Genomic DNA, 27,525 nt, shown 5'->3' with positions numbered 1-27,525 from the left:
GTTATTGTTAAACAATAGGGCTGTCAAAAGATTTATCGCGATTAATAAATACAAAATATAAAATATTTGTGTGTATTGTGTGTAATTATTATGTATATATAAATACATATGTATAAATGCAAGACAATTTTTATTTATTATTATTTTTTTAAATGTGTATATTTATATTAATATAAAAATCTATATAAATCTAAAAAGTATATATTATAATAATGTTTCTTAACATTGTACACACAATACACACAAAAATATTTTATGCAAACACAAACTTTTATTTTGAATGCGATTAATCGAGGCCTAATAAACAATCATGGCCAAAAGATTGCGTACATATTAAAATTTAACCAGGGTGATGCTCTGTTCGGCATGTTGCTATTTTTTGTGTCCTAAATTCAGCTTTTTGCTGATACTGCAAAATTCAGCTCAGCGTTTTATCTTTGAAGTACACTATCACTTCTGTTAATAAACCACACATGCATACTTTCTATTTATACACTTCAGATTATTCAATGTACGAGTGACAAAGTGTCCTTAAAGTCCGAGTTATTAAACACTACGGACTGTTAGGTAAACATGAAAATTAGGACACGGTGACCCTTCAGAATGTCGTGTTTATTTACTATAGAGATGCTATCGAACATTCGTCCATGACCGCAACGTAGGGTCACGTGAGCGATTGAATGATGTACACAGAAGAATGTTGTAGTAAACACCAAATCCAAGTGACCCGCATGCATGAACGACCAAATTCAATCTTATCTGATCTCATATACTTTATATTAACGTTTTTACAGCCCTGACGTACAGGTACAAACACTTTATATTGTTTGTACACACCAACGCACATTAGTGCGAGCAATAAAACTATGCGTTCAAACAATGTGTTCTCAATATACAAATAGGACATTAATTTACAAGTTGGACGTCATTTTACATAGTTTATGCATGTTAACTACGTAAAAGCATGGTGCTTACATCTGGGATTCGTCAATGCTCGTCTTAGCAAGCACCACTTACTAACCACAATACAAAAGCATTTTCAAAGATCAAGGTATTAAATACATGCACATTAATTCATTCACTCACTCGAACAACTCAGCATGCTTTTCAAAATGCAAACAAATCTGTTACAATGCTAATACTGTAAGTCCTGTTGAATACTCTCTCAAGGCAAAGCTTTAGGGTCCATTTTGTTGAGCAGGCCAAACACATCCAGGCATGTGGTATGAGATGTCCCAACTCTTTCCAAATTAAACACGAACATAAATAAAGCCACATACTGTCGCTCTGGCCCTAAAAAGCAGCGAGCTGTTAGATGCCGGGAGGGTGCATGCCAGTTTGGCGTGTTTTATGGGATTTCCATGCGGCGTTTAAAGGTCGCTGTGAGATGGGTCTCTTGGATATTAGGTTGTTAACAAAAGATCTTAGCCCTTACCCTCATTGCAATTTTGCTGGAAAAGGCTTTTAAAGTCAAGGAATGGGGCGCTAAAGAAATGAGAATCTGTAACAGAAAGAGTTGAGAAACCAAATGAGAAAATGCTGGGGTGAGATAGATCAAGTTGGCCCAATCGCACCAGCACATGGTGTTTTGGCACTGGTCGCACTGGGACAAAGGTCTTACGGATCAATGTTACATATTGTGCCTAGCACACACACCGACTGCTCTGATGTGCTGGAGATACAACTCATCTTTGGTCAGAATTTATTTTAGAGTCGCATAAACTTTTGATTTCATCATTTTATCATCTTCCACTTTCGTACTAGTGCAACAAGCGTTCTTGCGAAATAACAGCAAAATCCATTGCGAAATCCCCTTAAAACTATTTAATTTGATTTATTTTATACTATAGGGATTTTGACAACGCATACCATTCCAAAGCAGATCATGTTACGTGTGATTATATGTTTTCAGAAAATACTGTAAAATATTTTCTCATGTTACAATGAATAAATATGCAACTTGCACATTTGAATGCTTTTTAAACAAATTAATTTTTATTTGCGCTGTACTTTTCACAATTTCCAAAGCGATTTTTAAGGAAATGTGCACTGCATATATATTTTGTGGTTTGACAACCACAGCTCAAGGAATGTAAGAACCTTGCAAAACGTTGGGAAGTGTTTTGACCATCTTAACCCAAGTGTCGCACTAGCTAAACAACAGTTTAAAGTGCTCACTAGAGCGCGCTATAGAGCAAGTGTGCCAAACACAAATCATTTAGCACTACATTAAAGGGCAACTGACACAACATGGCAACCTTCCTGGCAGGGCAACAGCCTACGTTGTCTCCGTGCCAGACCTCAAAAGAGTAAAGCTAAAATTTGCATCCTTTTTTGCACACTTTCAAGGTCAAAGCAAAGATAGGCGTGTCTGTACGTGTTTGTTCACGTCTACGGCTAACACGAGCTGCACAACTGGTTGAGGAAACAGGAAAGGGATCTGAGCGGTGACAAGTTTAAAGCTCGAGAGCAACGTGCACATAGCAACAGCTTGCAGACTCCTGAATTTAACCTCCTCCCGTTTCAGTCCCCTGTTGCTATGACTATACTGCCCTCCGCCAGCCGAAACCAGTGCTTGTTGCTAGGCTCGCTCTTCAAAAACAGTTGATATTTTCAAAGTCTTACAGATGACTGCAGCTGTAGGGATGCATCAAAATCAAAGTGGAAAATAATAATCCATTTTATTGCTACAAATGCATCTGTTCAGTAAAGTCTTGCTTTAGATTTGTATTTTATATAAACAACGCTAAATAGTCAAAGCACAACAGAACAAAAATTAGACGCAACAATCGGCCCTTCGAGTGTTTACAAACATGCGATTGTGGCCAACAAGAAGTGGGGAGAAAAGAATGCGACTGCAGAAATCACAAACAAATCCAGTTTAGACTCAAACAAATCCCTGGTGGATTTGAATCAACACTTCTCAAGGGGTTTAAGAGACACCAGGCTGTGGCTTCAGCAAACACAACCTAATCAGTATTTACATCTTCAACAACACATGCGCAGCCAAATGCATTAAACATGGTAACACGACCAAGCCACTGCAATTCAATAATTTCTCCAGGCCAACCAGAATGCAGTATGCATTGAAAACGCAGAGCCATAATCTCCTTCCTCTGTAAAGTGACTTAAGATCTAAGTTCTGCATGAGGACACGGTCTGGGGCGAGCCAGTCTTGCGGCTGCCGCCCATGTGCAGAATGCGACCGAAAGAAATGAAGTGAGAGAGACAGACAGAAAACAAATGAAAGACTGACCTGTCCAGCTATTGTCCTCCGTCAACGTAGACAAGTCCAGACGTGGGACGTCGTCGCACGGCTCAGGTCCGCTTAGAGCCTCTTGGATCTTCATGGTAGGCGTCTAGCAGGGAAGAGAATGCGGGATAAACACCAACTACAACGGGAGTGGGGGCTGTGCGCTTCTTAAGTTGAGCAATACCCTGCCTGCGCCTGCCCCTGTATACTTACAGGCTGGGAGGAGGCAGGGGGTGGGGCTATGGGACAAACCCCTGCCTCTTGATTGGCTGCCAAAACCCACCCATATTTTTTACAAGGTGGGTGTGGTTTGATTTGAGATTTTCCCCCTATCTCCACCCCCCTTCCTGCTCACTTTCACAGTGCTGTCCTGCGCTACTCTTCAGCTGTTTGTCTCAGTAGCTGACGATACTAGGCGGGTGAGCGAGCGAGCGAGAGAGAGAGAGAGAGAGAGAGAGAACACACAGTGCACGCAAAGCACGCAGTCAGACTTCCCTTCTATTATTGAGAACAGCACAGCAGAATTGCAGGATGCTTATACATATTTCACTTTAACAGCACGTGTGCTTAAATAAATTCTGGGCAGGGTGCAGACATTTCATCTGGACAAACTGTTAACTCGGTCACTCACACAAAAGCACAATTCCGGCCTTGGGGCGTGGGACGGGGTCTATTTTTGGAGCAGATGGAGGCAGGGGGGGCTTGTACCCATCCCCTATTTCGTTCTTTCTAAATGCCCTGCATTACTGAGAGTATGACAAGTCCTGCTACAAGTTGCCTGACTATTCAAGCAGTCTGACCGCATGAGCCTTAGATGTCATTACAGCTAATGCAGCTGGATTTGAGAAACACCTGTGCCATTGCAGACGTGCTATTTGTGGCATGGTTTGTGATGACTGTGTTAGGGTGTCCTGTTATGCCCTATTATTGCATAACTGATGATATATAATGATCCAAATAAGGGAAAAGCGTTTCTTTATTGTGATGTATGACCATGTGACTTATAAAGGTCTTTTTGATCCATCCAATTGCTTTGTTAAATTTTCCGGTGTTTTCTATTAATGTTTTGGATGCTTTTATGTGTAAAAAATGTGTTAAATTCTAGCATTTTTACTATTAATCTGTGATTCTGAGTTACAAATTTTTTCACCAGACACTATTGTCACTTTTGTAGGCAAGTAAACTAACACTTTTTTAGCACTGTTTACTGTAACATGCCATTTTGCTGTCATTGATCAAACGCACAAACACACATCAAATCGCAGGTTCACGCCTGAAACCTGATGATCAAGATGATCAAGGGCACTGAATAGTAAACAATGGATCAAATAATCTTTATATTGTCAATACAGTCACACGTAAGATTAAAGAAGTGAACTAACCAGATTACACTGATGAGCTTTTAAAACAATGTAACACTGTAAACTTGAAACTTAAACTTTGGATTAGGGTTATAAACATTGCTTAAATCTAAATATCATTTTATCCACAAGACAAGACGGCTGTAATCTGGTCTAATAAAATTAAAAATACAAAGCTTTGACACCAAAATAAATTAAATAAACTTGAAACTTAAAACTTATTAGGGCATTAGGGTTATAAACATCGTTCAAACCTAAATATTGTTTTATTCACAATACAAAACGCAAGTAATCTGGTCAAAAAATCTGTTTTTTGCATTAAAGTGCAAAAGAAATAAAATAAACTTGAAACTTAAACATTGAATTAGGTTTATAAACATTGTTGCATCCACAAAAACAAAATGTCAGTAATCTAGTCTAGAAACGCCCACAACACAAAGTTCTGTTGCCAAAATGTAGCATTAAAAAGTGGGAAAAGCGCAAATAAATAAAATAATCTTGAAACTTAAAATGTTGCATTAGGGTTATAAACATCATTCAAATCTAAATATCCTTTTATCCACAAAACAAAACGTCAGAAATCTGGTCCAAAAAAAGGCAAAGCTCTGATGCCGAAATTTTGAGTTAAAAGGCGGGAAAAGCGCAAAATCAATAAAAAAACTTGAAACTTAAATTTTGAATTAGGCTAATAAACATCATTTAGATCTAAATATTATTTTATCCACAAAACCAAACGTCAGTAATCTGGCTCTGATGCCAAAATTTTGCGCTAAAAGGTGGGGAAAGCGCAAAATCAATAAAATAAACTTGAAATTTAAACGTGCATTAGGGTTATAAACTGTTCAAATCTAAATATTGTGTTATTCACAAAAAAGACAAAACGGCAATAATCTGGTAAAAAAATTAAAATACAAAGCGCTGATGCTAAAATTTAGCGTTAAAAGGTGGGAAAGTGCAGAATAAATGAAATAAACTTGAAACTTAAACGTTGCATTAGGGTTATAAACATCGTTCAAATCTAAATATTGTTTTATCCACAAGACAAAACGGCAGTAATCTGGTCTAATAAAATTAAAAATACAAAGCTCTGACAACAAAATTTTGCGTTAAAAGGTGGGTGAAAAAAATTACGAATTTCAAAGGATTTGTACAAATCTATACTAGTGATGCACCGATGTATTGGCCGCCGATATTTATCGGTCGATTTTTGATGAATTTGAAACCATCGGCATATCGGCAATAGGACGAGAAAGGCCGATACCGATTGTTTATTAATTAACCACATTAATGAATTGCATGTCTGTTGTTCAATTAAAACGATTTAATGTTCTGGTGTGCACTATACTTAAGCACCGACAGAAAACCTTTGTTGAGCTGGCTCAAATGTCTTGGACAATAAAAGAAAACAGACTGCACTTTAGTGGGGGAAAAGAAGTCCAACTTTTTTTGAAGTAGCAATCGGCATTGGACAGAAATTGTCTGTTTAAATCGGTATCGGCCCAAAAAAAATCCTATCGGTGCATCCCTAATCTATACAGTAGATTTTAATGAATGCCTTTTCACATTTTTTTTCAATCATATTTTATTAACCTTAAACATTTTCGGAAATACAAAAATGTTTAGTATAGAAAAAATTGTTTTTATTCATATCCAAAACAATCTTTGGCAAGTTTAAAAAACCACATCTGCAGAGTTGTCGCTTTACATTATTGATTATAAACCCTTATGCATGCAGGGGTTTTATTTTGAGTTACTGTACAGTTAAAAGCTAAAGTTAAGCTATGTTCAGGCACAAGGGATTTCAACACGTTCCCAAAAACATCTGTAATCAGGGACCGGCATCAAAGAAGTGGGAAGCACTTATCCCACAATACATTGCATGACACAGCTGGGTACAGCATGTTCTGACTGTTAGACCATATGATGGAGCGGCTCTCACGCATGACAGGCAAAACACGTACTGTACACACAAGTGTATGTCACAATGGGGCTTAACAAAACAAAACAAAAAGTCTCGACTAACTACATTACAAATTGCTATTGGTATACGGCTATAGCAGCTCTTACAGTGAAACAAAACATTTTTGGTGCCAACATTTTGCATTAGACAACAACAATAGTTGAAGTAAAGTAAGAAGTTTATTAGCACTTTTAATGTTGTTTTCTCCTTACCGATACTCTTAATTTTTGCATGTTACTTTGGATAAAAGTGCTCTTTTTGGGATTCTGTGTATACCGCATCAGCACTTACATAGCGCATGAGATTCATAATCTGGTGCAGGTAGACCACTAAAGCAGATGGGCTCTGGTTTTGGCATGATGACATGACATTTTGCCAGATAACAGATGGATCATCAGCAGGGATTTGGGGCAGGTGATGGTTCAACAAATTCTGGATGTTCTCACTGTAGCACCAACAGCATACTTGAATGCATTTCAAATGTTTTTTCTATTCAAATCATGTGGGATGTAGGCCGATAATGCACGTCATCAACATCACTGATCGCATCGGCCTTAACATCTCAACCAGAAAGAACAATGTTGCCAAAACGTAAGCCACTAGATGTTGTTTGGTACGTCTGTTTAGTTAAGCGCTTCCTAGAGGCTCCTTATCTACAAAAAGCCAGTCAAGTATGCTGCATGTCAACATTTTCTCCAAAACAAACAAGAGCCTGTGATCACAAGGGCACGTCACAAAACTATCATACAGTCATAGTAAAACAAGTTCACACGTGAGACCCAACACACACAAAGCAGGAATAAGGAAATAGATGCGAGAAACGTATTAATAGTAAGAAAACGTCACACAATGTTAACATGAACTAAACATACCTGGTACTTTTCCTTTTGATTGTCTTTCCTGAAAGAAAAAATTATATATAGTCACCTTTAAATATGGGAAATTATTTGTCGTAATAAAGTTATAAAGTAATAAAATTTTTATGTTATTGATAAAGTAGTAAACTACTGGCGCTTTTCCACCGTTTGGTACTGTATGACTCAGCAACTGTTTTTCATGTTTACTTGTTAATTGTTTTCATATTACACTTCTCATTATTAGCTGAGGAATCACATGTGATATTTGTAAAGTGTTAACATACCTGTTATTGACTGATGCTGTGATTTCTGTAGCATATTCCATTAGCTAAAAGAAAAAATATTATTGTTATTAATATTGTAGCATAACTAACCAAACAAAAACAAATAATATACTTTGTTTGTAAAACGTGGTAGATATTTATATAAATTTCACTGGCAATAAACGACCATCCGTTTAAAACCAAAACGATATTAAGGCGCTACAAAGAAAAACAAGCAGGCAAACGTGTTTCAAGGTAATAAAAACATTGCAAGTTCCATTTTGCCTTTTGGTTGCGTTGTTATTTTTCAATGTCTAACATTAGTGAAACCAAAGTAAAGTTGTTTTAGTAAAATGAGACGTTACTACAGTAAAACATCTGTAATGGTGTTTAATGGACGTCACTGTGGTCTACCAGCTTTAGGCTCTGAACACTGTGGTTATATCTGCACATGCACGCACGTAAGAGGTCCTCATCAACACACTTAACTCTCGTAAAAACACACGCACTGTATGACAACAACAGGGTACGTGAAGGACTTCAGGATAATTGTGGTATAAAACAGCAAATTTATACTTTACTATTCATAATTCTTATGCTTTTGATGTTTTTGTTGTATTGTTCAAAATTAATAACAAAAACACCTTCACACAAGGACAGGTCAACGACTGTTGTTTCTGAAGATGATATTGGGATTTTCCCAATAAAAAGATGTTTTTTCATTCATTTGATTTTATTAAGAGGGGCTTGTAGAGTTAAGAGTCTGGTTAAAATATCCAGATAAGATGCTGGATTACAGTCAAAACTAGATTTACATTTTATCATATACAGCTAAAACCTATTTGGTTTTCTACATAAAATCATCCTACATAATGTAAAGAACATTGTATGAAAAATAACCTTGATATCTTGAATGAGTACTGACTGAGTCTAAAATCAATGACTGACTTGATATGAGACTAGCCTGGATTTCACAGACATTCTTGTTCAAACAAAACTTGGCTTAAGGCATTATGAGTGTTTGCCAGGATGTTGCTAGGGGCTTTGCCGTACTGGCATGCGGTTGGTGGTTAGGGGGTTCAATGCAGTTTAAACTACATTGCTGTGTGGTCACTCGGGTCGTCTAAAGGTGAAGGTAAACTAGGGACGTCTGCATATGCGCGCATCCGCATGACGTCATTTTCATCATCAGGAGGTCCAAGGCCATCCGTGCGCATCGTCCACATGCTGCCCAAGGCAATAGACAGCATTTGCACACACCATCGCCTTTTCTTTATTTATTTTCACTTCTTCCAAGAACAGAAAGCTGTGGAGCATTTTTGTCACCATAATGTTTGATTTCTGTTCTTTGCTTTCTTGTTGTTTGTTCCAAACTTTGTTTGCAGTGGTGGATCTGCTACTTTTCTTTATCTATCCTATTTTTTTATGTACTGTTAATGTTGCAAATCATAAACGGGTAATTGGAATAAGAAATTATTTGTATTGCGTATACATGTCCAATTCGCGTGTAGCCACGGGGAGTATACTTGGAAAAGCTGTGCGGACGCGTGCGTGCACAAGCCGGACATGGAAAAAAGTGTACCCTGGCTTTAAGTGGTTGCAAAGGTGCTTTGTGAGTTCTAGGTGGATGCTTCCTGGCCCAAATCAAAAAGCCCACCCCCTAATTTTGGTCACTATATATCAAATCCTGCTATGAGATTTTATTTTTGTTTATGCATCAAGCAGATGCTTTTATCCAAAGCGACTTACCAATAAGGAAGCATTTAACATTTTGGCTTATTATGCTAAAAAATTTACAAGGTGTTGTTTGGACATAAATGTGTGTTGGCAGTGTGTGAACACAACCACCCTACGATGAAAAAAATCCACCCACTTCTTTTTTAATCTCTACTGAACCAAGCAGTCTCTTTAGACATGGCATTTTTTTCTAATAGTATATTTATTGAACATTTTTAAACTAAAGCCCGATTAATAGTCGTGCGTAAGTTCTACGCCGTAGCTCTGCGTAGCATGATGTGCACCTCGCAAAAATTTTAACAGCGCGTCAGTTCTACGCGGACCGCAAGCGCTGTGATTGGTCCACCAGAACCCCTCCCGTCAGGTAAAAAAACTGCATCATAGGTATTTAGACGGTGAAAACAAAGAATGGTCAAGTTGAGGAGTGATTTAACTCAAACTGCAACAAAAGTTGCTGTTTATTTACTTCCATCATTGCTGGTCTTCTCAAATCATACACAACAAGTGGCTGTTTCTTCTTCGTTTGTGGGTTAACTTGCCAAGCTTCTTCTTCTTTGACGGTCGCTCTGCTACTTTGGTTACACGCGTGGATACTGCCTACCAGCGGCCTGCGCGTGTTTTTGCACGTCGACGTGGAAGACGACGCAAAAGTATAAATGAAAACCGATGTGGAACCTACGCCGGTGCGGCTACGCCATAGGACCTACGCACAACTATAACGAGCCCTTAAAACAAAACACACATAAATATAAACCATAATCATTGAAGAAGATGATGGAGAGAGAAAAAAATAATTAAAAGGGGTAACGGCAAAGGAACAATACGCAGATTTATCCTAGGTCACTAAAAAGGAAAAGAAAAATTAGATACTTGAAAATTAAGTGGATAACCACACTAAATACACAGTGGTAGTACAAAACAAAGTTTGAAAATTCATGCACTCACTTGGGGAACATGAATCGGAAAACTATTCATCACGACAGTTGACACATCAATCCCTAGCTTAGCGATATAAGGCTTCCAAACATTATAATGATCTGGTTGATCATTAACAAAACATGTTAAATATTCCAATGCGATTAGTTCCATTAAAATCTTGTGCCATCCAGATATAGTCTGAGTCTTATCACTTATCCATCTCAATATATGTTTTTCCTGGATACAAATGTGAGAAGATTGTAAAGTCTCTTTTCTTTGATAAAGTCAAAGCTTTAAACTGAGGATCAACAATAGAGGATCCAAAACCAACTCTTTACCAAAGATTTTACTCATTTCAAATACAATCTTGGTCTAGTATATTTGTAACTGATTACATGACCAAAAACAATGAGTGAGGGTGCCAACATGTGTTTTGCACTTAAGGCATAGAGGTGAATGGGTATTGTTAAATGCATGTCTATGGTTAGTGAAATATGCATTCTGTGTACAGACATGCCATTTTGATTCTTTTGTTAATGTGATGTCACACTGATACAGCCCCCCGCCCACAGTCATAACATGGTTTACTGCATTACCATAGTTTCTGCCCTCAGCGAGTTGTACGCTGTCCTCCATATCTCATTAGTGAAACACTATTGTCTCATGGTGCATTCAGACCAGCCGCGGTAGAGGCGTCAAGCGCGAGTGATTTCAATGTGTCAATTTAGTCAATGTGAAGACGCGTTGATGCGTGTCTGGAGGTCTCGTGGCGCGAATGAGGCCTTTAGCGTGGCGAATTGAGCATTGCTGCGGGAAACACACAAGTTTAAAAAATTTAACTTTGGCGGAAAAAAACACACCGCGTTAACCAATCAGGAGCTTGCTCTAGTAGTGATGTGATTACAGAAAGCGAGTGGAGTCGCAGAAGCCCCTCCCATGACGCGAATTTCCGCGTGAATATCTGGATTACAAGAATTTCACACGCGGCTTTCATACGCGAATGAAGCGAGTAAACTCAAAATGTTCAAGCGGCAAACTAGACGTGAATTTGACGCCTCAAACACGGCTGGTGTGAACCCACGGTCAGACTGTATTCACAGGAATCAGATGTATTTTAACTGAAAGTACTCACTGTCTCTTTTGGTAAGGGAGTGAGGAGCAGTAGCTCATTTGCATTTAAAGGTACACACACCAAAATAGTAGGGCTGTCAAATGATTAATCGCAATTAATCGCATACAAAATAAAAGTTTGCGTTTGCATATTATATGTTTGTGTACTGTGTGAATCTGTGTAATTATTATGTAGATATTCATGTCTGTATTTAGGAAACAATTACATGTAAATATATATTTATTTATATTTTTATATAATTTATATTGCATATAAATAAAAAGTATCTTTTTTTATGTGTGTGTGTGTGTGTGTGTGTGTGTGTGTGTGTGTGTGTATATATATATATATATATATATATATATATATATATATATATATATATATATATATATATATATATATATATATATATATATATATATATATATTAGGGCTGAAACGATTCATCGAGTTACTCGATTCAAAAAATTCCTCGAGGCAAAAAGTCTGCCTCGAAGCCTCGTTAAATTCCTATGACGCGCACTACACGCGCCGAGATCTGATTCACACGGACCGTTGTTCAATGTTCAGGAACACATCATAGCGCGTGGTACATTTTGAATTTAGTTGGCGCGATGGCGGAGCGAATATGTCCATAAACGGCAGAGAGAGAATGTCTAAAGTTTGGGATCATTACATTACATTACATTCAGCATCTGAACCGAAAACATCCACTGCTGTTACACCAAGCGTCGATGAAACAAGGTAACGGAGCTTCCGCTGATTTTAATCCCATACTGTATTTGTAGCGATGTCGTTATGTGGTTTGACTTGATATGATGTTTGCGTTGACATTTTTAAGTAGTTAACGTATTCACGTTCAATTGCAGGAGAGTATATAGCTTAAAAAAGAACCCCTTCACACACGCATGCACTTTACAGGTGTGTGTCCCAAGAAACGGCACCACAGTGCAATCATATATGGGCAACTTGTAATCTGACATATTTTTATTCAATAATAATAATCTCTGTCTTATTGGAGTTTAACATAAGGAAGTTATTCTCTCTCACGCGAGTCAGACCGATCGCGCAATGCATCACGTATGCTTAAACTTTTATGTAGCCGCGCAACAATAATTTCATCATGCATTCACTGTATACAGCGGGACGTGATGTTGTGATTTTTCGAACAGATTCTTAACCTAAAATGCACCGCAATGCAAGTGATACAAACCAAATGCAGCATTCTATTGCAATGAAGCAACTGGTCTGACTGGGGTATCACTCTTCCTCATGCACAGAACGCGTGCACACACACAAACACAGGTGTCACGTGCGCGCACACACACAGGTTGTTACCATAGCAAATAGGCTTACCCCAGAAATGATATATTATATGTTAGTAGCCTCATGGTAAATGCTGCAGGTGTAGAAATGTACATAAACCAGATATTTACTTTGATGTCAGGGCTAGATTACAGCATGAAACCTGTTGTGCATATTAATAAATTAAAGTGCTTAATTGTTGGCACTGGCACTTATAAACACTAAATGGGAAAAATTGAAATAAATAGGCTTATTTTTTGGAGCCAAATACCTCTGGGTTTTTTTTAGAAATAAAAGCCAAATGCTTGAACATTTTACAGCCAAGTAATTTTCGTGATGCATTATTTGTTTTGGTTGTTTAAAAACACACAAAATTTTTATCCGATTACTCGATTAATCGATCGATTCAGTGCTAGATTAATCGATTACAAAAAGAATCGATAGCTGCAGCCCTAATATATATATATATATATATATATATATATATATATATATATATATATATATATATATATATATATATATATATATATATATATATATATATATATATATATATATATACATACATACATACATAACAATTACACACAGTACAAACACATATAATATGCAAACACAACCTTTTATTTTGTATGCGATTTAATCACGATTAATCGTTTGACAGCCCTAGAAAATAGTGTGTCTTTCTCCCACCCAAATTGGGACATTTTGGACATGCTATAATAAATAATCTGCGTGATATTTTAGCTGGAACTTTACAGACACATTCTTGGCACACTTGAGACTTATTATGCCCATTTTTATAAGATATAATGTAATATAAGTGCTCCAAAATTAAACTAAGTATACCAAGATTTTTATCCAATTTACCCTTAATCCCAAGAATGAGCAATACTAACTGCAACTTTGCTTGCTTCCACAAAAAAATAGAGAAGGACATGGAGATGAAATGGAAAACATGAGGAGCAAATAAACAAACTTACATAGGGGGCGTCCTGATTGTCAGACACCTCAGTCAGCCTGAGACTGTGTTTGGGCTTCCTGTTCCTCTGGGTCTCTGACACCAGATGCCTCTCGCCCGGCTCTGTGACCCTCGCACCAGGAGACGGGACGTTCTCTTTATCTCCCTCAACCCTGAAAACAACACCACAAACTTTCTGCACTTGTCCTTTAACGAAAGACATATTAGCTTAAAGCATAAGTGTACAAATCTAGTTTTTTTACACCTGCATCATCTCATCTCTGATCGTATTAGCACTTCGTTCTTTTAGTTTTTAGTCACATATGCAGTTTTTATCTACATGATTTGTGAGATTTTGAGATTTACGGTATTCACGACAACGTTAAGAAACCCATCAATTGTTGGGGAGCCGCTAAAGGGTTTCAGAAGCAGGTGTGAATTGCGGCTTAAACTGTGGGGGGAGGGAGTTTAGGGTTGCAAATACCTTAAACAACAAAGATATTCAACAATGACCTGGAAAACTGGAACTATATTGATTACATCATCTTGATAAACTAATCATGTGGCGGTCCATTATCAGAATAAAGGACATTTAGCTGTATTTCAAGAGAAACCTGATCGTACCTAAAGTTGTCCCCTTGTTCTCGTAAATGTCGTCGCCTTTCTCGTGCCGTCGTTGAAGGAGACGAACAGTGGGCAGTCGGCTCCAAGCCATCCGACCCCTGACCTGTGTGCATGTGCACGTTGAAAAGGTGCTGCTCGACCGCTGAACGAATGGTATTTTCTAGAAACCTGGAGAAGGAGAGAGAGAGAGACACTTGTCTAATCCATTGAAACAATATTTTAGCTAATATAAGCAAGTTGACGTCATGAGGACTCTATGTGATTACTTACTGTGTTAACTCAGGTCTGCACTGACCAGAGATCTGTGGGCTAAAGAGAGGGAATAATAAATAAATATGATTTATACATATATATACATATATTCATACATATATACACATACATACATAAGATATCCACAACTATATTCTTGCCTAAATATTGCATTTTAGACTCTAAGCAGTTGTTTCTGTCGACCATGATGAGTCAGTTTAACTATTTCACTTTGTCCTTTGAATATAATTTTAGAAACAGCGTCTCATTTCTTGATAAAACCATCGTAGGTTCTCAAAACTCTGTGCTGATCACAGCATGCTTTTGTTTTTAATCCCGGAAATCTCTTATTGGCTGATCAGACCACCCAAATGGGACAAACAAATATGATTGGCTGTAAAAACTAAATCTTAATGCGGAAGGATTAGAAAGAGAATGCCAGAAAGTGACACAGCAGGAATAAATAGCAGCGTTATCATTTGGATCCGGAAATAGGCTGTGACTCCAGACACAACAGTTATGTCCTCAGGGTCACTGCCGGTTAACCACTCACTGACTGGGAACACAGAGGACAAAGCTATTTTTTAACAGAAATGATCTGTCTTTATTAACAGAAATGATCATTAGATGTAATCCAAGATGACATGGCTAGAATAGGCCAGTGAACAGTTGTGAGTTAAGAGACAGGCGACTAAAGACGATTTGATGAGTTTTGTCAGTCTTATGTATATTGGCGGTTGTTGGAGACAAGCAAAGGCAAGGGCGCCAAGATGTAAGGCTGGTATTAAAACCCCAGACCAGAGTTTTGGAAACAAAGTCTGGGTATTAGTCGTGTTATTTTAACAATGCGGCTCTTGTCATTTTTATCATAAAATCATCTGACAAATCTAGTCTCATGCCAGCAGAGAAAGGCAAACTTTAATATATATTGGAATAAGAGGAAAGTGCCCACTTTAAAGGAGACTAATGAGGCATTATTGTCCTATATATCTTGTATCTTCTTCAATAAATGTCTCTATTGCAATTAATAATAATAATAATAATAATAATTTATATATATATATATATATATATATATATATATATATATATATATATATATATATATATATATATATATATATATATATATATATATATATATATATATATATAGGGCTGTCACGGTTATATAATTTGGCTGACGGTTCTAATAAATTGTGCCGATTATGACGATTAATTGCCTGTTTTAGGGCTTTGACATTTAATTCTCATATATTTTGTTTGTTCATAAAATAATTTCACACATTGTTGTAATTATTTAAATTAAATCTTTTGCAAGGTTTACCTGGCCTTAAGTATTATGCTGCGTTCCAGGCAACCTGTAAACCGTAAATGACGGCTTCAAAACCACTAGTCTGAACTGGGAGTACATCGATCTAGTACGAGTTCACGGGTGGGAACTCACAGGTTTGACTGCCGTTCCAGTGCACTTTCACAGGTAGAAGGTTGTAAAAACACCGGTTACAGACTGCCTGGAACGCATAGAGTCGTGGTTTTGAAGTCGTAATTCACGGGCTCAAAAACCTGCCTGGAACACAGCAGTAATTCACATAACACATGTAGTGATAGAAAGCAATTTAAAAACCCAGAACAAAAGTAACAACAGCTGGTGAGAGCTTCATTTAACTAAAATTATTTATCTGGCCTGACGTAAAGTAAACACACTTTAAACTTGTTTAAAGTCTGGAGGTCTCACGGCGTGAATGAGGCGTTTAGCGCGGCAGACGCGATTCCACCTCATTCGTGCGTCTAGTTCGTGCGAATGGCGCGAATTGAGCGTTGCTGCGGGAAACGCGCGAGTTGAAAAATGTGAACTATGGCGGAAAAAACGCTGCGTTAACCAATCAGGAGCTTGCTCTAGTAGTGACATGATTACAGAAAGCGAGTCGCAGATGCCCCTCCCATGACACGAATGTTTCGCATGAATGTCTTGATGACTAGAATTTCACGCGCCAATGAAGCGAGTAAACTCAAAATGTTCAAGCTGCTAACTAGACGCAGTAGACTCGAATTTGACGCCTCAAACGCGGCTGGTGTGAAACCACGGTCAGATTGTATTTACAGGAATCAGATCTATTTTAACTGAAAGTACTCACTGTCTCTTTTGGTAAGGGAGTGAGGAGTAGTAGCTCATTTGCATTTAAAGGAACAAACACGAAAATAGTAGGGCTGTCAAACGATTAATCGTGATTAATCGCATACAAAATAAAAGTTTGCGTTTGCATATTATATGTTTGTGTACTGTCTGTATCTGTTTAATTACTAGGTATATGAAGAGTTTCGTTGCAAAACGAGATAACCATCGTTTTTTTATTGTTCAGAAATCTTGTTTTTTGGTTGTGCATTCCAATTAATTTCAATTCAACTGCAGTTGGTTTGTTTTGATTTAAACCTTCATAACTTAAAAAATACAGCTAAGTAGCACCATAAAACAAAATAATAACATGATAACATAATAATAAACATGTTTTGACAAAAAAAAATGGATTTATCTCGTTTTGCAACGAAACTCTTCATATATTCATGTCTGTATTTAAGAAACAATTACATGTAAATATATATTTATTTATATTTTTATATAATTTATATTGTATATAAATAAATAAAAATATATCTAAAAAACATTTTTCTTAAATGTATACATGTATGTGTGCGTATTTATTTATATATACACATAACAATTACACACAGTACAAACACATATAATAAGGTGGTGTGTGTACATTTTAGCAGCATCTAGTGGTCGTATTGCAAATTGGAACAACAGCTCACCCCTCAATTTCAAATCGCATATGGTAGCCGCCACATGACAAACATGTCATCGTTTGAGACAACGTAGGGACAAAACACGTTATGTAGAGCAGTTTGTCCGTTAAGGGCTACTGTAGAAACATGACGGCAACTTCCATGTAAGGAGCCCCACGACGTATGTAGATAAAAACGTCTCATTCCCGCAGCAGAGATAATAAAAACAATATAGTTTATTATGTAAGGTCTTTATACACCATTAGTAATCTAGTTATGTATATTATATTGCATTTCTGTCAAGAGATCCTTGTAAAAGTTACACAATCCACCTTTAACTAAAGGTTACTAAACTAAAGGTACTACACTGTAAAAAGTGAAAGCTGGATTAACTTTAAAATTACTACAATTGTTAAAATCTAAGTTAAAGTGAGAACATTTAAGTTGAAAAAAAAAATCTAATTTTTATGTGTTACCAATTTTTTTACTTCAAGTAAGTAAACTATTAGAATTATATAATATATTATTATATTATATTATATTATATTTGAGGTTGGGCAAATCATCTCCAATATGTTTTCAAATCATTGATTGAATTACAGTACATACTGCTTATCTGAACAAACATATAAACAGGTATGTTCTGTACAAAACGGATGTTTACACATACTTTGACTTGAATTGACTGCTATGACTAAGTTTCTCTTGTGTGATTCAACACACATCAGCAATCTGAGCACTCGTGTCAGAGGGAGGGAGCGAGCGACGGCTGGGTTGAGTCAAACGAGTGACGGTGTAAACATGAGAAACGTGTGAAGTATCAGTTGCCTTGGTTTGACAGGCGACTTGAGCTGATGCAATGAGTCAGCATACAGGAAGTGGGCGGTTCAATATCCAGATCTATCACGCTTAGACTGAACTAAACCAGAAATCATAAGTATCCGTTTCAGACGTGATGCTGAGTGGATATCAGTGGCATAGTTTGTACAGGGTTGCGTAATGATTTGGGCAACAATAACATTTGTGACCCTAGACCACAAAACCAGTCATAAGTCGCATGGGTATATTTGTAGCAGTAGCCAACAATACATTGTATGGATCAAAATTATAAATTTTTTAATGCAAAAAAAATCATTAGGATATTAAAGATAGTTTTTCTTGAAGATATTTTGAAAATTTCCCGCCGTAAATATATATAAAACATTTTTTTTATCATTAGTAATACAAGTTGCTAAGGACTTCATTTGGAAAACTTTTTAAAGGCGATTTTCACCCTCCGATTACAGATTTTCAAATAGTCTCGACCAAATATTGTCCTATCCTATCCATATTTATTTAGCTTTCAGATGATGTATAAATCTCAATTTAAAAAAATGTACCCTTATGACTGGTTTTGTGGTCTAGGGTCACATTTTATAATTGTGAAAACCAAAAAAGAAATGAATTGAGATCCTACCAAATATAGAAAGGAGATATTGGTCTGTCATCTTCATGGTAGCTGGAATAAACAGAGAGCAAATAAAACAGGTCATCAACCAGCCCTAAACATACACAGTGTTTCCCAGGGTACACGTAACATTTCTTTTTTTTAAAGCAAATGGTCCGAGTGTCTTTAAAATCTCTTTTGTCTGGTGAACAATGCACACCTAGTGCCACAGTTCAAAGCTTTGTTTGCCTCGTCTCCAGCAATTACTACAGCTCGAACGAAATGCATCCGCTCCGAACAAAAACAAAACACGTGCAAACTAGTAGATGTTCCAGAGATTTTCAATTGCTGGGAATTATTATGGCAATGGATAACAAAACAATCCGCCATCTCCCGGAAACACGAGGATTGAGTTTAAAAACAACAGTGCCTAATATAATCATGATCCATAACAACTGCTTTGTTTGGATAACACTAGAAATGTTGGGATCATCGTAAGCTCCATTTATGGAGTAAGTTGGCACATGCTGTTCATAAGTACGTGCGGCATGTCCATGAAGGCCGTTGGAAGAAGTGTATGTGCGCTTTAGGAAAGAAAATAAATAATATGAGCAGTGGCTACACTAAATCGAAACACTCGAATACTGGATTTGGGTCTTGATTATACAGGAATCCTAAAAGTGAAAAAGTACAACACATGACTTCTCAACAGAATTTAATGCGCTTATGTAAATGAGTGTGCATATACTGGGGTCTTTTTCCCCTGTTACAGCAATACACCAATAAATGTCTAGTATAAACCAAAGGGAATTAGGGTATAACACAAGCTTAACAAGCATTTTGTAACTTTTCTTATGGAATTTCAGAGTAAATGTAAGTAGTTTTCCACTTTACTGAAATTCCTGAGTCGGGTTGCACAGTCTGACAGGGGTATTAAAATAATGACTGCCGTCATGAATTACAAAACGGAAATCCTGCTCGGCCACGACCTCTTCGAGCAAACAACAAGACCCTTTGACAGCACCGTGCTTCAAAACATAATGGAAAAGTACTATTTGACTGAGGAGAACTGCAAGGGTTAATATTGTTAAAGTCCCCCTGTAGTCGAAAATTGTATCCCTTAAAACTCCACTTTGAGCATCAAAACAGCAAATGTTAAAGTTTTTTCGCTAATAATAATTTCTTTGTGCTTTAAAATAGCATTAAAACTGCAATTTTACGGAAAAAATATTCAGCATTGGTGTTAAATTATAAATTTTCACATGGTTTGTTTTAAAGCATATTAAAGGGACACTCCACTTTTTTTGAAAATAGGCTCTTTTTCCAGCTCCCCTAGAGTTGAATATTTGATTTTTACCGTTTTAAAATCCATTCAGCCGATCTCCAGGTCTGGCTGTACCACTTTAAGCATAACTTAGCATAATCCATTAAATCTGATTAGACCATTAGCATCACACTCAAAAAGCAAAGAGTTTCGATATTTTTCCTATTTAAAACTTGACTCTTCTGAAGTTACATCATGTACTAAGACAGACGGAAAATTAAAAGTTGTGATTTTCTAGGCAGATTTAGCTAGGAGCTATACTCTCATTCTGGCGTAATAATCAAGGGCTTCCGTAACATCGCTGCAGGAGGCACAATGATATTACGCAGCAGCCGAAAATAGTCCCCTTAGTAACTTTCAAAGGCAGGGGGGTATTTTTGGGAACTGCGTAATATCATTGTGCCTGCCGCAGCCATGTTACGGCAGCAAAGTCCTTGATTATTACGCCAGAATGAGAGTATAGTTCCTAGCCATATCGGCCTAGAACTACGCAACTTTTAATTTTCCGTTGGTCTTAGTACACAATGTAACTACAGAAGAGTCAAGTTTTAAATAGGAAAAAATTTAAACTCTTTGGTTATTTTTTAGCGCAATGCTAATGGTCTAATCAGGTTCGGTGGATTATGCTAAGCTATGCTAAAAGTGCTAGCACCAGACCCAGATATCGGCTGAAAAAAAGGAGTGTCCCTTTAAAAAACAACACATACATATAAACAGTCAGACAAAAAAAAGTAATTTTCACCACACAGGGACTTTAAAACTTAAATCAGTACACATGAAAAAGTCAAGTTTTTCTGTAGCACAAATGGTGGAGCATTGTGCTTTATATATAAACAGATATAAATCTCAGTTGCATTATGAGCCTGCCAAATGCATATAAAGTACAATATCAATACATGAATGAATATTTTCATAACTAAAAACATAGATTTAAGTAGATTTCACTAAATCCATTCTTGGATCTGTGTAACTTGCTGAGTCTGAGGCATGCTGTAATCCAACTAATATGTAGCACAAAGGTGAGACACAGCCATGGAAGTCACATAGCAGGACTTTTAGATACACTGGCAAACGCAAGCTTCACATTTAACAGCAACGTCAAACAAACCATCTGGACTATCATATAGCTTCATGACATTTTTAATAGAAATTTACATTTTGATGTTTCAGTGTGGCTCTTAAAGGCAGAGTGCAATGCGGAAAAGTAACTAGTTTGTTGGTGTATCCTATACAGTATAACATGTAAATGTGTTGGGTACAGACACGTTAATGACTGCTCTTTTTGACGTGTCTATATCAATGCTTATGTAAGCAACAATCTATTTAGTGCCATCAAACAAGTTTTTCCTGTATGAACAAAGTATCTGAAATGCTGTTGACATGCAATACCTTAGATAAAATGATTAGACACTTTCACCCTTACAGTACACAATATAAACAAAGTTGTTACTTTCCTATTACATAAAGGGATAGTTTGTTTAAAAATGAAACATTTATCATTATTTACTCACTCATATGCTCTTTGCTCTTCAGAACCCAAACACAGAATTTTTAAAATGTTGTTTGGGGGGTTTCTGGTTAATATGGGAATGTATGATTACCACCACGGTCAACATTCTCTCCCATAGTAACCAGAAAACCCTTTAAGCGTCAAAATAACCCAAAATTGTTAAATAAATGACTCCGCTCGACTTGTGTAATGTATTTGAAGTGTTACACAGTATTTAAAGGGACAGTTCAGCCAAAAATTTAAATTACTCCATGATTTAATCATCCTCAAGTCATCCTCGATGTATATGATTATCTTTTTTCAGATGAACACTATCAGAGTTATTTTAGAAAATATCCTATTCCAAGCTTTATAATGGTAGTGTGCTTTTGATTTGAAGCCCATAAAAGTCCATCCTTCACATAAGTAATCCACAGGGCCCCAGTGGGTAAATAAAGGCCTTCTAAGGGCAGTCGATGCGATTTTTATAAGAAAATTATCAATATTTAAACTTCTCTTGTGAGGCAAAAATTTTGAAACCATTGAGGGTTCAAATGACATGAGGGCTAGTAAATAATGACAAAATTTTCATTTTGGGGCAAACTATTCCTTTGACATGAATAAAGCAGTATCTTACTTTGCAGAAGTAACGATTTTCCAGCTATTTCCTTTTAATATCAATACTAAGAATTAAAATACTATGCAACGCGCTTGCCTTAAAATTTTGATAAAAACTGAATATTTAAGCGTACTTCATCTGAAATGTGCATCACACAATCACGAGACACCTGAAACATGGTTTCATGGTTGTCATGTTTGATGCCAACGCCCAAAAATGTGTACCTTGCTGATACTAGCATGAACATCACACCTGGGAATTCGTCATCCATAACAACCAATCGAATTTGTGACAGCTAATCTTTTAATGTTGTTTATAATACTTCAGTTAGTCAGACAGCTCAATAACAAGGACGTTTCATTAATTTCCTAATCAGCCATCCGAGCCATAAACTCTTAACTTTTAGTTAGCATCCTATTATCTGTCGGTTTACAACGCATATTAACAGGAAAAATGTACGTAATAAAATATTCACTGACATGATCATGACACATCTATCCTAAACAGGGGAAGGTAAAGTAGCACTAAACAATGCCAGGGAAAATACTGAACGACTGGCAGCTCAGAACTTTCACACCTAAACTACTGGATTATTGTGTGCTTTCAATTTCAAACTTTTTCCCAGCAAAGACTGTTTTTGGCTCAGCCATAAAGATATTCAGCGTAATTTCAGCAGGCAATTTTTCAGCAGACACAGGAATAGTTTAACACAATGATAAGATAACATTTCACATGGCTATATTTGTAGACTGTAAAGATTGCTTCACAGATATGAAATTGTTTTGTTGCTCTACATTGCTTACATACACATATATGTATAACACTACATACCATGGTTAGAGATTAAAACCATATATTTGTAGGTCAACCCAGAACTTAATGGAACACTGTCTCCCTTGCCAAAAAGCCCATTCATTTTTTTAAAGACTTCTGGAGTATTGCTAAAAATAAACTGTGTTTAACAAAAGTTTGACACTGGCACGTTTTGTCCAACACAACGTTTATAAATTTTGAAGTCTAGGAAATGCATTTACTAGAAATGTAAAGCTAACCTTACCGTGCGTTCACACCAGCCGCGTATGAGGCTTCAAATTCGCGTGTACAGCGTCTAGTTTGCCGCTTGAAAATATTGAGTTTAATAGCTTCAATCATGCGTGAGAGACACGCGTAAAATTCTAGTCATTGCAAGCTCCTGGTTGGTTAACCTAGCGCGTTTTTCCGCCAAAGTTCACATTTTTCAACTTGCGCGTTTGCCACAGCAATGCTCAATTCGCGCCATTCGCGCGAACTAGACACGCGAATGAGGCGGAAACGCGTCTACTGCGCTAAACGCCCTGATTCGCGCCACGAGACCTCCAGACGCACGTCAACGCATCTTCACATTGACTTACTTGCACTGGACGCCTCTACCGCGGCTGGTGTGTGAACGCAGCAATAGGCTACAAGTAAACTACAGCACGGTCTCTTCAGACATAAACTTCATCACCGTGCAAGCTTTTGACAGTTCTTTCAAACTTTATTAAATGCATTTAAAAACATGTTCCCTCATAAAGAAATACTCTGTGGTTGAACCTGTGTTGGGAATTGTGCCCGACTTGCATTATTTTTTAGATCTTCATGCATGATGACAATTAAAGTCCCAAAGAAAGTCAGCAGTCCCATGTAGAAGCTAGATAGCAATCGTCCTTTTAAAGACACTTTAAAGCTTTAAGAAGTCATGAGTGAGGGTATTATTGGTGTGTTTTATGTTGTGAAAACATTTTAGGCTTATGTTAACCCAAGATTTTATTTATGGAGCTTAATCAAAACCCAATTCAAACTTCGTGAGGATGGAATAGGAAGTACTAAAACGCTAATTTGCTTCGGGGTTTTGCCTACAAAAATATGTCATCTCTGCGGCTTTGCAACGTGTGTGTAATAACCAATGCTTACATAATTTTTATGGAGATGAAAATTATTACTGTAAAGCTGATTTGAAATCAAGGTGATCTATTAAAATGTGTCGGTTTGAATAGCTGCAAATTTCCAAGCAATGCACACTGACCTGTTGAAGGTCTCTGTAGATCTGGTTGGCTTTGAAGCATGAGAGGTCAAATTCATGCTGTCTGAAGCATGCAGAGAAAACTGATCTCCAGAACCTGATCGTCTGTCTGGAAGATGTGGCAGAGGCCTGGCGACAGGATCCCCAGATGGAATCGGCTGAGGAAAAGAATCCGTTTTTACTTTCTTCACCTAAAAGATAAAAGAACAGAAGGTGGTCAAATATCACCTTAGCTATGAAATACAAAAACAACCTAGCCATGTTCACATTTGTCTTACCCTGGTTACCGCTAAAGGCTGTACATGCCGAAAACCGGATGAATAAGTGGAATAGGTGAAAAATCTCACCCGCACAAGAGCCAGATCAAATTCAGATCGACTCATTGCCGCTTTATGATGCAGAACGCTACGTCCTGACGGATACGCAAATTATAAAAGTTTGCTAACTGACCTGTGTAGCTTGTTACTGTACTAAACCACAGGTAAGATGACCAAATTCACTTAAATCACAAACTGCGACAGAATTAAACTGCTGTTAAACCCACTTAGTCCAAGGGCACAGACAGTCAGTAGGTAATACCCTGAACACACTGAATAGTAAAGAGGATGTTATTGATCACAGCTGCTGTGAGAGCCAGTGGAAAGGACCTGGGCATTGATGCGTTAATGTGCTAATGATGCAGTCGCCACAGGAAAATCGTTGTTTTATTGAGAACTGCATTAAACGAATTGGAGTGATTTTATTTTTAAAGCGGTCGGTGACCTAAAATCACGCAAAGCCACTGGACATTATGGTGTTTTAGGAAATGTTAAAAACCATAAGAGGCCATAAATGAAAAGACAAATTTTGACTTTAGGCCACACAGCATGTTTTGGTGCATTCTTACCTTCTTTTTTCTTGGCGTTGGTTCAGGGTTGTCTGGACTCGACTCGCTTTCTCTAAGAGCGTCTACGTTTTCATGCGGAGTGCTTTGAGGGACCTGCAAAAAAAACAGCTAGTCAATGTTGTAACCAAACTTATCACGAGCCCCATTCACTTCCATAGTAGGAAAAAAGAATACAATGGAAGTGAATTGGGCTCATGAACGGTCCTCATAACGCCGTAAGGCAAACAGTTGTATGTCCGTGAATGTTTTGAGGATTGCTCTGAATCTGATCTCTGAGCTAGGATGAAACTTTTTTTATTTTTTTTAAAGCAGAGGATCTGTTCATTCATTTGATATATTGTATGTTTCAGTGGTGGCTGGTGACTTCTTTTTTTTTTGAAGCGCGCGATGCGAAGTTCGTCACATGTATGTAGCTTGTCATGTGTGTGCTTCGTCATTTCAAAATATGTGTTCTGCGCTTTGAGAGATCATGTGTGCATCACGTGTCATGACAAAATAAGTGCCTGAACTTGAAAGGAGACGCTCGCGTGTGCCAGATACTCGCACAATCTCATGCGTAATCAATGTTTAGTGTTAAGGGAGTGTCTTGCGTGTATTTAGGGAACGTGAGCGTCTCTTTTATCATAAACGGTTTTGACATGTCTCCAGCAGGCACTTATTTTGACAAAACACGTGATGCACACAGGATCTCTCCACACGCATGACATATTTTGGAAAAAGGAACCACACACGTGACAATCCGAACACTTATTATGAATTAGCGCATCCTCGGAAGTGCAGTCACGAGCCGCCACTGGTATGTTTATATATTTAAAGAAGAACATTTTCTGGAAGTCATTAAATTTTTGTGAAAATCATGAAATGTGCTGCCGCTGGCTGGGAACCTTAAAAAAAAAGGCTAGCGTGTAAAGTGTTAACATATTACCTTTATTGGTACATCAAACATGTCTGTCTATTTTGCACAAGTTCGCTTTCTGATATATTCTAATGTTGTGCAATAGTCACATGACATGCAGATTAAACAAATAAAATATATATTTTTGATAGTAAGTGTATGATTTTAATTTTTAATTTGAACATTATTATTTACATTTTATGATTTTATCATAATAAAATATTTATGAACTCACAAACCCCTTGCAATTCAACCACGGACCACCAGGGGTTTAAAACCTGCATAAGAAACGCGAGTAATTTAGAGAAATTTCATTTTTGGAAATGAATCCAATATTGATAGTAAACCAATCTTTGATCCAAGATTGGGTGCTCATTTCTAAATTGCATTTCAAACCACAACATTCTGCGAAACTTTACCATAAAACAACAAAATAACTAGTGCTGCACTGAAATGAAAATTCTGGGCGGGAACCAAAAACTTTGGCTGCGCATGGCCAAAAGACAAAAAATACCGGTTATAAACCGGTTGTGTATTTTTTTTATTTTAGACTTTTTTAACTTCATTAATTTAATAAATATAAGTTGTACTACAAACAAATAAAATAATCAAACTTTTTTTAAAAGTTTATTTTCAGCCATTTTTTCTTTTGTCCTAAATACTGATAAAATTTTTGACTGCCTAAAATTTAGTGCATCCCTGAAAATAATTGTTGAGTTTATTGGCAATTTATACCAATCATCCTGTTTAAAAGTGTACATACCCCTGACTCTTTATGTATTATGTTGGCTTCTTGAGCATCACTGAATGTTTGCATGTTTTGTTAATAGTTGTAGTGTAATAAGATGAATCTTACATTCACTATTGGAAAAAATGCAAAAAATGCTACAAAAGACCTGGATGTTTTTCTCAAAAAAAGGGGACTTTCGATGGTTCGGGACAAACAAGAGACTCGTGAACAACTATCACAACATAACAGTATTAAGAATTAAGGGTATGCAAAATGATATACTATTATGGACTATACTTAATATGTACAAGGTGTATGTATGACCCCAATGTAAACTCCACTGCACCATGGTGAGGCTTTAACCTTCAGGGTTTACCTGTATGAAGGTAGGCGTCACGAATATACCTGACCGTATCTTTGTCTCTCTACACTGGAAAGGCTGTAAACTCTTTGAACCTTTTTGACTCCTAAGACCATCCCAATTCCAGGTGGAGGACAACTGAGGTCTCTCTAACTGTAAATTATCTTTGACCTATGACCCTTATTTGGTCAAGGTTAATGATAAGCAAAGCTGTTTCTGTGACCATGTGTCAGCTATTGATCATAACATTCAAACAAAACATGAAACCTTACAGCATGCAAGTGCAAGTCCAAAGTAAGAAAATGGCGAAGTGCCAATAACCGATATTCAACTAAAAACCAATATGCTATAAAAGAAAG

The 27,525-nt window shown here is 37.0% G+C and overlaps 1 protein-coding gene and 1 long non-coding RNA gene across 9 annotated transcripts in view; one reads left to right on the top strand and one right to left on the bottom strand.

Moving 5' to 3' along the window:
* fam13a (family with sequence similarity 13 member A) overlaps window positions 1–27,525 on the bottom strand; it is a 53,962-nt gene that overhangs the window by 6,069 nt on the left and 20,368 nt on the right. For 4 of the 8 annotated variants that reach the window (XM_055204502.2, XM_055204501.2, XM_055204505.2 and 1 more), the window contains 10 exons: window positions 25,181–25,273; window positions 24,298–24,485; window positions 18,852–18,893; window positions 14,627–14,665; window positions 14,357–14,524; window positions 13,755–13,905; window positions 7,716–7,759; window positions 7,447–7,474; window positions 3,257–3,359; window positions 1,436–1,501 (listed from right to left, as the gene is read on the bottom strand). In XM_055204502.2, coding sequence (XP_055060477.2) covers window positions 1,436–1,501; window positions 3,257–3,359; window positions 7,447–7,474; window positions 7,716–7,759; window positions 13,755–13,905; window positions 14,357–14,524; window positions 14,627–14,665; window positions 18,852–18,893; window positions 24,298–24,485; window positions 25,181–25,273 — 922 coding nt within the window. The remainder of the gene's footprint in view (window positions 1–1,435; window positions 1,502–3,256; window positions 3,360–7,446; window positions 7,475–7,715; window positions 7,760–13,754; window positions 13,906–14,356; window positions 14,525–14,626; window positions 14,666–18,851; window positions 18,894–24,297; window positions 24,486–25,180; window positions 25,274–27,525) is intronic. The other 4 variants (XM_055204508.2, XM_055204504.2, XM_055204507.2 and 1 more) reach the window with 2 other exon arrangements.
* LOC141358941 (uncharacterized) overlaps window positions 1–27,525 on the top strand; it is a 49,108-nt gene that overhangs the window by 6,597 nt on the left and 14,986 nt on the right. The window lies entirely within an intron of this gene.

This window comes from Misgurnus anguillicaudatus, chromosome 3, assembly GCF_027580225.2.
Source record: "Misgurnus anguillicaudatus chromosome 3, ASM2758022v2, whole genome shotgun sequence".
NCBI classification, from domain to species: Eukaryota; Metazoa; Chordata; class Actinopteri; order Cypriniformes; family Cobitidae; genus Misgurnus; species Misgurnus anguillicaudatus.
This window is presented reverse-complemented; position numbering and strand designations above follow the sequence as displayed.